Genomic DNA, 12500 nt, shown 5'->3' on the forward strand with positions numbered 1-12500 from the left:
GCTGTGATCCATCGACCGATGCAGGCAATGAATGATTGAACAAACTTGTACCAGGGGATGCGAGAGAGAGAGAGAGAGAGAGAGAGAGAGAGAGAGAGAGAGAGAGAGAGAGAGAGAGAGAGAGAGAGAGAGAGAGAGACTTTGGAAAGATGAAGAGAAAGTGAGGAGACAGTTTCAGTGCCTTTGCCTGTGCACTGGAAGGGATAAGGTCTTTGTTATTAATCTATCTATCTATCTATCTATCTATCTATCTATCTATCTATATATATATATATATATATATATATATATATATATATATATATATATATATATATATATCCTTAAGAGTCCACGGGGAAAATGAATCACGGTAAGTTCCCAAGTGCACTTTCGTGTAAATCATATCATCAGGGGAGACACAAGAGAGAAATATAACAGTAAGTTGATATACAACAAAGAAAAGTATATATATATATATACATATATATATATATATATATATATATATATATATATATATATATATATATATATATATATATATATATATATATATATGAATTCCGGGGGCGTAAAACTAATGACATGACATTCACACACTCGTAAAAAGAGACAGAAAAATAATGGTTTCAAGCGTCACTAACGTAGCAATGTGGATAACGCGAATTTATGACTTGGAAAAACCTAGTCATACCAACGGCGGAAAAGCCATAAAGAAGAAAACACGACGAGAGGAATATGAGAGTTTGTGCTTTACGTACAGGGCCGAGTCCGCATGGGTTCGAATCCTGGTCGTGGTAGCCAGCCAGTCCACAGTTAACCTAGATGTTCATCCTTCCCTAGGGGCTGGTTAATAAAATCGGGACCTGGCTTAGACTACGATATATATATATATATATATATATATATATATATATATATATATATATATATATATATATATATATATTCGCCATTTCCCGCGTTAGCGAGGTAGCGTTAAGAACAGAGGACTGAGCCTTAGAAGGAACATCCTCACTTGGCCCCCTTCTCTGTTCCTCCTTCTGGAAAATTAGAAAAAAAATGTGTGTGTGTGTGTGTGTGTGTGTGTGTGTGTGTGTGTGTGTGTGTGTGTGTGTGTTATGGCTTCAGCTGCCAGTGCCGTCTCAGCCAACATAAAAAAGGGTGTGTCTTCACAAAGTTATTTAAGTACGAATGAAGATCCTCTCGGGACGTCTTCTTTGCAAATCAATCTGTCCTTCGTAAAATTCCCATCCAAGAATATCCTTCCTGGAAGAAGAAGAAAAAAAAAAAATGACCATTCAACCCTAAAGTTGGTCCACTCGTCCATAAAAGGTGGTGTGGTTTTGAGATATCTTCGCCTGACGCCCCTTGGATGAAGGAGGAGGGAGGGAGGGAGGGACGCGGCTCTCAGCAAACTGTCATGGATCTCTCTGAAGGATGTCTGGCTGGGGAAGGATCAATGCCCCGAGCGGTTTTCGTTGGTTAAGAAATGACACCACTTCACCTGTCTCCACCACCGCCGACGCGGACGACAGCGGTGGAGGGAGTGACCGACCTCCAACCGCTGATGTGGACGGTGGTCGGAGAGAGAGAGAGAGAGAGAGAGAGAGAGAGAGAGAGAGAGAGAGAGAGAGAGAGAGAGAGAGGGGGGACGGGAGACACTCACCTCCCCCATTGATGTGGACGGTAAGGTATCCATCAATGATGGTGCAGCCGCGGAGGAGCTGGGCGTGGCTAATGCTCTTCACCGTGGTGGCCGGGCACCGCTTGGGGCACACGTATCCTGCCGAGAGAGAAACCATCCCAGGTCAGGGTCGCCACAGAGGGTCAGGCATTGGGAGAGGGTCATGAGGGGAGGAGGTGTAAAAGAGACGTGAGTAAGGTCACATCCGGTTATTCATCAAGCTGACCCAAAACTCCTATAAAAGCTGGCAGCCGACACCACTACTGATTCATTAACTGATATATATATATACGTCATTCAATCAATCATCATCATCATCATCATTCCTCTCCCCCCTTCTAACCCCGTCCCCCCCTTTTTTTTTCTCACTGTCTTACGACGCTTGTGTGTGTGAGGCCCCGGGCGTCCTGACGTTACCTTCGCACGGGACGCACTCGGTCACCTCCCGGTTCCCGAGCCACGTCGCCGTCTCGTTGTAGCCCAGCGGACAGCCCTCCACGCACTCCTGCGTATCCCTCTTGATGGCGTACTGCCTGGAGCAGACCTCCCGTGCCTCGCACCGGTGCTTCAACACCTGCAGGGGAGAGAGAGAGGGAGGGAGAGAGGAAGCATACACGAACACCTGTTGATAGAGACACGGGAGGGTGGGGTGAGGGGTGTGTGAGTTGTGGATGGTGTGGTTGGCAGCAGATGGGAACACCTGTTGTGGGACTGACGTGGGATGAGGAGAGGAACATCTGTGTGGGCTGGGACGGGCGAATACACAAAACTGGATGTGAACGTGGACAAAATGTATTATCTTTTTTTTTTTTTTCTGTTTCAAGTCGATGGCACTGGGCAGGGGACAGAAGCCTTCATTCACCTTAGATGGTACTTGCCAAAGATCGAAGTAGGTTAAAGAAGTACGAAGAGAAAGCAGAGATTAATCTAAAGAGTCCTTAAGGTGGAGGGAAATCGTCATCTTTGGAAAGAAGAAAAAAAAAAAGGGGGGTGTTCAAGGACGTAACTCTTGGGGAAGACACGAGAAGGCAACGAGTTCCAGAGCTTGGCGGGGTACGGAAAGAAACCTCACAAAGGTTCGCTTAAGGAGTTGCCACCAACGGCTCACGCGCAGTAGTTTGCCGGGGATTGTGCGGTCTGATTAATGTCGCGGACAGACAACCAGCTAGCTCGTGACAGATGAAACCAAAGTAATGATTGTACAAGACGGAGAGTGAAACGACTCTGTGGCGCAGGGCAAAAGGGTCATGTTTCGATGGTCAGACTGGGAGAGTTGAAAGATCGGTCCGCTTCATATTCGCCTCTGTCAAGTAAACACATGCATAGCTACAGTCTCCTGAGAGGTGAGAGCGATACTCAATATGAGGCCAAATCAGTTCTTTGTGCGATTGGATCGACTGTCGTAAGAGAACGGAAATGAATTCACGACACGCAAACAGGACTCGTGGTTTCTTAGAAGCGTACTAAGCTTTTTGCGTAAGTTAAGCGCCCCAAGTCTGAATACATGTTACCGTTATCAGACATGCTCACTGTGCTGAATGGTGGAATTACAGGACATAGGAAACGGGAAACTTGCGAGTTTCGGGGAGTGAAACAGGAGCCTGTGTTTTAGAAACATTACACCTAACCAGGTTACTTCTGCATCCACTTCTTTTTCAAAATATGAGTTTACAGCGGCGCAGCTCGAGGAGCAGAAGATGGAGCGGACTTGAGAGAGCAGCGTGGAGAAATCGTCAGCGATGGTAAAGCGAACTTAAAAGAGTATAGGTGACAAGACAGAACCATGAGAGACGCCGCACCGATAGGGAAAGGAGAAAGGTTGATCCATCCACAATCACTGAGGTCAATCTGCCAAGGAGAACGCATAAAAACATGAACGAAAAAAACTGATTGAGGAAGAAAGGGATCACCAAACCAGAGAGGAACTTAATCATACCCTAATGCCGACTGAGGAAGAAAGGGATGACCAAACCAGAGAGGAACTTAATCATACCCTAATGCCGACTGAGGAAGAAAGGAATCACCAAACCAGAGAGGAACTTAATCATACCCTAATGCCGACTGAGGAAGAAAGGGATCACCAAACCAGAGAGGAACTTAATCACACCCTAATGCCACATTCTGAAGTCCTTTCGAGACACTGAAAGCTACAAGACAGAACTTTCCCAACCATCTCCAAAGAACGAATGACCAGACACGAATATAATAAGGGACGAGACGTCATCCAAGCGCATCTCAACTTACGAAAGCCACAATAAATGTCAGAGAGTAAAGACAACAGTAAAGACGGTGAGATTCAAGATGTATCAGGAAATTGAGAAAACATTCACACAGGCTGAAAATAACAGTCAAAGGGAACGATATGTCTCAAAAGGTTTAGAACGGTCAACCTTCTTCAGCACAGACTGTACAAAGGCAAGTTTTCAATAAGGAAAAAAAAAAAAAAAAAATGTTGGTTTTATGATAGGCGAAGTCAAACAGGCGAGTAAGTACAGATGTATGTTCACAGGCACACTCATCCACAACACAAGGGTGGATGCCACGTGGTCCATACGGCTATCTCGTGTTCCGAATGAGAAGTGGACACAGCCACTGATCAAAAATAGATTATGCGAGGGGACATGGGATGACTACCAAGAGGTGCGTGAGGATACGCTACTGAGTCCTCCAAGGTGGAATCAGATGATAAAAGAGCCGATAAAAGAAAGGGGATCTGCTACGGAAAGCCGGTTACATTAAAGACAGAAGAGCGAAGAAAAGGCAAGGCGACAGAAAAGGTGTTCGAGACACTTTTTGGCTGAAGACCAGAAGGACCCATCAGTGGATGAGAAGGAAAGGTTGTCGCATTTCCTCTTTGGATGAGGGGGAAACGCTTCGCCTCACGGCGAAAATGTGTGCATTCATTTCGGGAGAAGGAGCTGAAAGCTGAACGGAAATCGGAGGGAGAGAGGAAAGCGTTTTTCATGTCCAGTATTCCAAACGTTGGACTCGCATTCTTCTTTCCTCTTCGGCCAAAGTTGAGCATATACGAAGGAAATGTGAAGTTCTGAGGAAGGGGGGGGGGGGTGAAAAACATTAAAGAAGACGGCACAATGAGTCAAATGAATATAAGGAAAAATACAGGGGAAATTAAGATATTTCTTTTTTTCAACCTAACTCTGGAGTTTTATTTCTACTGATGTCGTTCTCGACTTTGAAGAAATTAGAAACTAGTCAGAAGTTGTGAGCTAAACTGAGGAAGAACCATTTTCCCGTTCGCCCATCATCCTAGTCTCTGGGTAAAAAAAAAAACAAGTAACGTCCAAAACTTTCTCGTCTTCAAAACGATGAGAGAGGACGAGGCCAAAGATTTCTGCTTCTGAGCCAAAATGTAAAAATGGAATTTCTGCATTCGTCTCGACTGATGGTTCATAGATGATCAGAATATATCTTCAAATACGGGTTCTGAGACCAAGATTCACTTCAAATAATTAATAATGAATAATAACAACAATAATAATAATAATAATAATAATAATAATAATAATAATAATAATAATAATGATAATAATAATGATAATAGCCAAGAAGTTGAAAGTAGAACGTCTTTTGTTTCACTGTAACCAAAACTGTCTTTCAAACTCTTAAGGTTACTGTTTGCTTTTTTGTTACTACATCCTGAAGTGATTGTAGTGGTGACTGTGGTGGTGATGGTGGTAGTGATGGGGGAGGGGGGAAAGGTTAGTGGTGTGTAAGGGTGATTGTGCTGTGTGTGTGTGTTTGTGCGTGTGTGTGTGTGTGTGTGTGTGTGTGTGTGAGTGGAGGGGGGGGTTTACTTGTTTGTGTGTGGCGGTGCTTGGGTAGTGATGATGATGGTACTCATGACACCTGTAGTGATGATGATGGTTGCGATCTTGTGTAGTGGGGTGGTGGCAGTGGACGGTGCTACGAGACTCAGACTGATCCCATCGTACACTGAGGCATATCCATGACCACCCCCCCCCACACACACACACACAAACACACACACACAAGCGGTCGTGCCACTTGTGCTGTCCCCCCCCCCCCCAATGCCATCTGTAGTCGTTCTTCACCACGACTGGAACAAGGGGGGGGGGGGGGGGAGCAGCAGCTGGACGACCCTCCCACCCATATATACACCCAGGGACACCCCTCCACCTTGGGTTCCTCGCATCACGAACTCCTACACTCATCTGGAGTCTGGTCCAGGGTTCGGACCTTGGTTCTGAAACCATTTCAGGTCCACCGAGTGCAATTCACAGACCCAATTTCTTTTTTTTTTTTTTTTGGTCGTCTTCATTTATATACTGAATATAAACATCATTACCTACACACACAAAAAATCATTATCATAATTCTACAAAGTATCAGCTCAAATATTAGATTCATGACTCAAGAATATGTGTTGGATGGAATTAATGACAAAATTCACAAGAATATTATTAACATTTCGAGCCATTTTCTTTTTTTTGTTCTGTCTTCCTTCAGGGCCCTGGGGGTCGCTGGGCTCCACACTAAACATTGGTGTCAGCGTTGTCTAGCAGACTTACTCAGTTTCTAATAACAGAAGTTGAACTCCCACAGCCACTCTTACTGCACGCCCGCACGAACCCACACCTCCCCGCGCCTCGCTCGCACACAACCCAATAAATCGAAGGCGAGTTTACGATCGAGATAGCTGCAAAACGCCCCTGTGGTGGAGGCAGGGAAAAAAAGAAAAAAAAAATTGCACCATAATTTGAAAGGGGATTCACATGCAAATGAGCCAGAGAATTCAGTCAGGTGGTGCAAGGCTTAGACGGTCAGGGCGTGGTCTGTGTGTGTGTGTGTGTGTGTGTGTGTGTGTGTGTGTGTGTGTGTGTGTGTGTGTGTTCAGTTGTTTTTACGGCGGGTGTAGAACAAAGTAATCTGGGGGGATTTCTTAAGGTCTTGAGGCGTCAGTGATCCCTATGTGTGTATGTGTGTGTGTGTGTGTGTGTGTGTGTGTGTGTGTGTGTGCGTCAGGTCTGAGCGTGGTGAGAATCGGTCTTGAACCAATGATGGGGTGGGCTCCGATCACACGCTGAAACTGGGGGGGGGGTTCGATGATATAATTATTGGGCGAGAGGATCTCGTCTTACAGCCGAGTGTGTGTGTGTGTGTGTGTGTGTGTGTGTGTGTGTGTGTGTGTGCTGGGGGGAGGGTTAGGTGAAGTGAGGGGAGGAGGAAGGGATGGTCGAGTGTACCGTGTGGCATCTTTACAATGGCCCTCAAAAGAAGGAGGTGTTCCATTCCAACCAGGTCCAACTAATGGGTCTCTCTCTCTCTCTCTCTCTCTCTCTCTCTCTCTCTCTCTCTCTCTCTCTCTCTCTCTCACACACAACATGGAACTTGCGGGTGATACCCACGCCTTACAAACCCCCCGCCCTCACCGTCCTGCATAACCTAACCAGTGATATTAGAACAATGTACGAGCGAGAAATCTATCCATTTTCTCTCGGACGAAACTAATAAACTTAATACAATATGGTTCACACACACACACACACAAACAAAAAAAAAACTTGAACTTGAGACCTCAAAGCTGAACTTTGTTCTTATCTTTTTTTTCTTTTTTTTAGAACTTGCATTGTGGTCTTGTAGGGAACGTCTGGACTGACCTGGAACTTGGGGCTGGAACAGGAGTGGGTGCATCTGCCGTCGTCCAGGAGGCTCCTGCAGGCGTGGCAGCTGGTGGGGTCATCAGGGGTCAGGCAGCCCCCGAGACATTCCTCGTGGCAACACTGGTCGCCAACGCACCCTCCTGGACACTCGCTGCCGCACCCTGCAACGCAACCACACACTCTTACCTCAGACGACCACACACTCTAGTCTTATAGCGATACACACACACACACACACACACACACACACACACACCGTGTAGCAGTTGGTGTTACTGACCATCGTGCATGCACGCGCCAGCCTGGGATCAAACCCTGCATAGGTTCGAATCCTAGTTGGGTCGCGGCAGCCGGTCCACGGTTCACCCAGCTGTTCATCCTCATTAGGGGCTGGTCGATAGAATGAGTACCATACGCTAGTGTGTGTGTATACATACATAGGAGGAAATACAAGGTGTATATATATATATATATATATATATATATATATATATATATATATATATATATATATACACACACACACAAGGTTAAGAGACGGGGCAACATGCGTGTAAAACTCCCCTCGGAATACAACCACACACACACACACACACACACACACACACACACACACACACACACACTCATCTCTCTCTCTCCCACACACCATCTCTCTCTTACACACCCAACCATTCGGGCACTAATTATCTACCCAGCTTATCTTATTAATAACACCACCCAGTGATGCATTTTATTAAAGACAGAGAGAGAGAGAGAGAGAGAGAGAGAGAGAGAGAGAGAGAGAGGAGAGAAACCTTCACTTAGAACTCTAACATGAAGCAATATGCGACGCAAAACAATTCATTATTCAAAACAGGGAAAAAAAAAATAATTTTGCTCGTTTCCCCCCCTTCCTCTTATTTGACCATGGACACTAAAATACAAAAAAAAGGGGAAAAAAAACCCTTCCTGGTTTATGTAGCAATACGACAGCAATATGACTGCGCCTCGTAATACAGCTGGGGAAAATGACAATACTCTATGAGATACAGCGAACGAAGTTCAAAGGCTATTCTTATTCATTTCGTGCGTTTTTTTTTTCTTCTTCTTCTTCTTCCTCTGGTCTGTTCTGTTTGCTCACGTCTGTCGGTCCATGCGTGGGGGCATGTCTACACATCGGCCTCATCTGGGGAATGATTTTTTCCTCTTCGGATACAGATTTCCGTCTGTATTTCCGTTAAGGACACGGGAACAGGTGCTGTAGTCATGTAATCTGCTGTATTTCACGTGTGACAAGTGCCAGCTTCCGCTGGTCTTGTGTGTTCATTGTTTTCTGTGTGTGTGTGTGTGTGTGTGTGTGTGTGTGTGTGTGTGTGTGTGTGTGTGTGTGTGTGTGGATTCCTCGTTCCCTGTGTCCTTTCTTCAATCGTCCCTCAATATATGACTGGTTCACGCCCTCATCTCGCCCTCGTTGCCCGGCGCAGATCACCTCCCTAAATAGCAATTGTCGGGGCGAAAAAGACAACATTCGAGAGCAATCACACAGACACACACACACACACACACACACACTCTCATTCACACAGACACAGACACACACGCACAGGTACAAAATGGCCTTTATGTCCCATTTTCTCCATCAATGGCTCGGTAATGTCTCTGGTCGACGCCATTGCCTGTTCCTATGCCATTTATATATATATATATATATATATATATATATATATATATATATATATATATATATATATATATATATACATATATATATATATATATATATATATATATATATATATTCTTTTTTGTTTTGTTTTACTCTGACATTTCCCGCGTTAGCGAGGTAGCGTTAAGAACAGAGGCCTTAGCCTTTGAGTGAATATCGTCACTTGGCCCCCTTCTCTGTTCCTCTTTTGGAAAATTAGAAAAAAAAAAAAAAAGGAGGGGGAAGGATTTCCAGCCCCCCTGCTTCCTCCCCTTTTAGTCGCCATCTCCGACACGCGAGATGTTGAGTGCGCGGGTTTTTACAGAGTGTATATAGAAACACCGATGATACTAGGCCGTAATTAAAGTTTTCGTAGCAATGCGTTTGGGGGATATGATCCCTTTATGATACACACACACACACACATATATATATATATATATATATATATATATATATATATATATATATATATATATATGTCATCATTAATCTTATTACCATATCATCGACCCGATTAACAAATAATCAAGGACCCAAATGATATAAATAAACCCCGACCTAATTAACAAAAGATCACTGACCCAAATGATATAAATAAACCCCGACCTAATTAACACATAATCAATGACCCAAATGATATAAATAAACCCCGACCTAATTAATAAAATAATCACTGACCCAAATGATATAAATAAACCCCGACCTAATTAATAAAATAATCACTGACCCAAATGATATAAATAAACCCTGACCTAATTAACACATAATCAAGGACCCAAATGATATAAATAAACCCCGACCTAATTAACAAAAGATCACTGACCCAAATGATATAAATAAACCCCGACCTAATTAACAAATAATCAATGACCTAAATGATATAAATAAACCCCGACCTAATTAACAAAAGATCACTGACCCAAATGATATAAATAAACCCCGACCTAATTAACAAATAATCAATGACCTAAATGATATAAATAAACCCCGACCTAATTAACAAAAGATCATTGACCCAAATGATATAAATAAACCCCGACCTATAATTAACAAATGCCATCGCCCTAATTAACAAATCACTCCGCCCTTGTTAGCAAAATACCATCGACTTTTAAGTGATCTTCCCAGATGAAACTTAGATAAGGACTTGTTGTAAACTTGGTTATCTGGTATCATGCATTAATCCCTTACTTCATTATCGCACTTGAATATATTCATCGGTTGAGCCTAATCAATCATTCGTTGTCTATGTTCCATTTTTCTGGACTACCAAATTTGCATATAACAGTATTCGAGATGTTAACTGCATCTAACAACCTATCTATCAGTCTGTCTTCCCATCTATCTAACTATCTTACTATCTACTCATTCATGTATGTATCTATCTATTTCACCCAGTCACTAACAACATCGACGCTCGTTAGAATGTACCATATAATTCTAAACCTTAAGGTAAGAGTATCAAAGACTCATAATTCTCACACTGGAGCTAGTATTTCGCCAGGGACTAAAAAAAATCACATTCAAGTGTCAGGTGTAAAAGTATTTTTGATATCATTAACAACAATACTGGAAAGCATCAGTTGAATATTTCAAATTCTGAAAATCAACACAAAGTTTAACGAAGCAAAAAAAAAAAAATATATATATATAAAAATACACGGGTCTAGATTATGTATTTTTCAAATTCAATTCCTTCCCTCATTGTCAGTTCATTATATGCGATGATGTGATTATTACACGAAAGTGCACTTGGGAACTCATCGTGCTTCATTTTCCCTGTGGACTCAAAGGAGTATATATATATATATATATATATATATATATATATATATATATATATATATATATATATATATATATATATATATACACTTATCTATCTATTTATGCTACATTTTCTAAAATTCTTCGGATTGAGAGAAAACGGACCGAAAAGGTTTTAAAATCATGCCTTTCCTTGTGTGGCGGGGGAACAGCGCCCGCCCATGCTTATAACACGTCGAAAAAAACACAGAATTCTGTACTGCCTGATCATGTTGTTATCATGTGGGCAGCAGGGAATGTACATTTTCCGCAGTTTCTTTTTTTCTTTTTTGTATTTATTAGTTTTTTTTTGCAGCAGATCATGCTGACATTATGTAATGATAAATATGATATTTATAACGACCCTTGGTGTAGAATTCATCCCTCCGACACACCACATAGATTGCTTGGCTACAGGAGGATGAAGACGATGTTACAAGCAAGCTGCTTCCCTTTGCAGATAAGTGTCATAACTGTTTATGATCTGTTACGTCTGTTCGTCTACCCCCCATCACTCTATGATCATCAACAACACGTTCCTTTAAGGTAATCCTTTTTCTTCAGATATGCCATACAGTAATACTGCCTCAAGGAATTACTTGTAAGACTTCCTGTAACCTAAACTGACCTAAAAGCTTTCTTAACGTAATCTAACTCCTTCAGGATTTCCAAATGTAATCTAACTCCTAAGCTAAAGACTAACGTAAAATAATACAATCTATGGACTAACCCAGGTGGATTTCCACGTTAAACCTCCCCTGATCTATGGACCTTTCTAACCTAAAGCCATATTTTTTCTAACCTAACCTATCTAACCTCTGGACTTCTCTAAATCTTATCTAACTTCACCTAGGCATTTTCTAACCTTATGAGCTTTATTCTCTTTTTTTTCCACCTTACCTGAAATAAGGCCTTTCTTGCCTTAACTTGAGCAAAATGGCCTTTTCTATGTTAAGTGGTTTTCCCAGCCTGCCACGGAGGGATTCTAAAGACAAAGGCTTGTGTAAATCCTCCTCGAACAAAGGCTTGCGTAAATCTTCCTCAAACAAAGGCTCGTGTAAATCTTCCTCAAACAAAGGCTTGTGTAAATCTTGCTCGAACAAAGGCTCGTGTAAATCTTGCTCGAACAAAGGCTCGTGTAAATCCTTCTAGAATAAAGGCTCGTGTAAATCCTTCCTCGAACAAAGACTCGTGTAAATCCTTCCTCAAACGAAGGCTCGTGTAAATCCTTCTCGAACAAAGGCTCTCGTAAATCCTGCTCGGAATATTACTTGTTCGAATTGAGCATCGTAAAATATCCCACTCTTGGCGAGTCTTGTTGTCAGTTTAAACGAAGTCTTATCCTTCTGATGAGAGGATTACACACACACACACACACACACACACACACACAACATACGAAGGCGAGAGTGTGTGGGAGGGAGTGTGTGGGAGGGAAAGATGAATATCTATGAGTACTTGTGTTAAATATTGGCATTATGCTGTTGTTGGTGAGGTGGGTGGTATAATGCTGACTTATGTGCACATGGAGCTATAATGCTGTCGTTTTAAATGCACTTAGTGTCATGTTCTCTCCATGTGCCCATCATGCTGTTCTCTTCATGTGCACACGGTATTACGTTGTTCTCATGTGCACATAGTATTATGTTGTTCTCTTCATGTGCACATTATAGCATGCTGTTCTCTTCATGTT

General features: G+C 42.6%; 1 protein-coding gene across 4 annotated transcripts in view; it reads right to left on the bottom strand.

Annotated features, from left to right (window-relative positions):
* Positions 1 to 12500, bottom strand: part of LOC139763218 (insulin-like growth factor 1 receptor) — a 141100-nt gene that overhangs the window by 29305 nt on the left and 99295 nt on the right. For all 4 annotated transcript variants that reach the window (XM_071689033.1, XM_071689022.1, XM_071689055.1 and 1 more), the window contains exons 8-10: positions 7309 to 7472; positions 2087 to 2243; positions 1652 to 1768 (exon numbers count right to left, since the gene is read on the bottom strand). In XM_071689033.1, coding sequence (XP_071545134.1) covers positions 1652 to 1768; positions 2087 to 2243; positions 7309 to 7472 — 438 coding nt within the window. The remainder of the gene's footprint in view (positions 1 to 1651; positions 1769 to 2086; positions 2244 to 7308; positions 7473 to 12500) is intronic.

Source organism: Panulirus ornatus, chromosome 3 (assembly GCF_036320965.1).
Source record: "Panulirus ornatus isolate Po-2019 chromosome 3, ASM3632096v1, whole genome shotgun sequence".
NCBI lineage: Eukaryota > Metazoa > Arthropoda > Malacostraca > Decapoda > Palinuridae > Panulirus > Panulirus ornatus.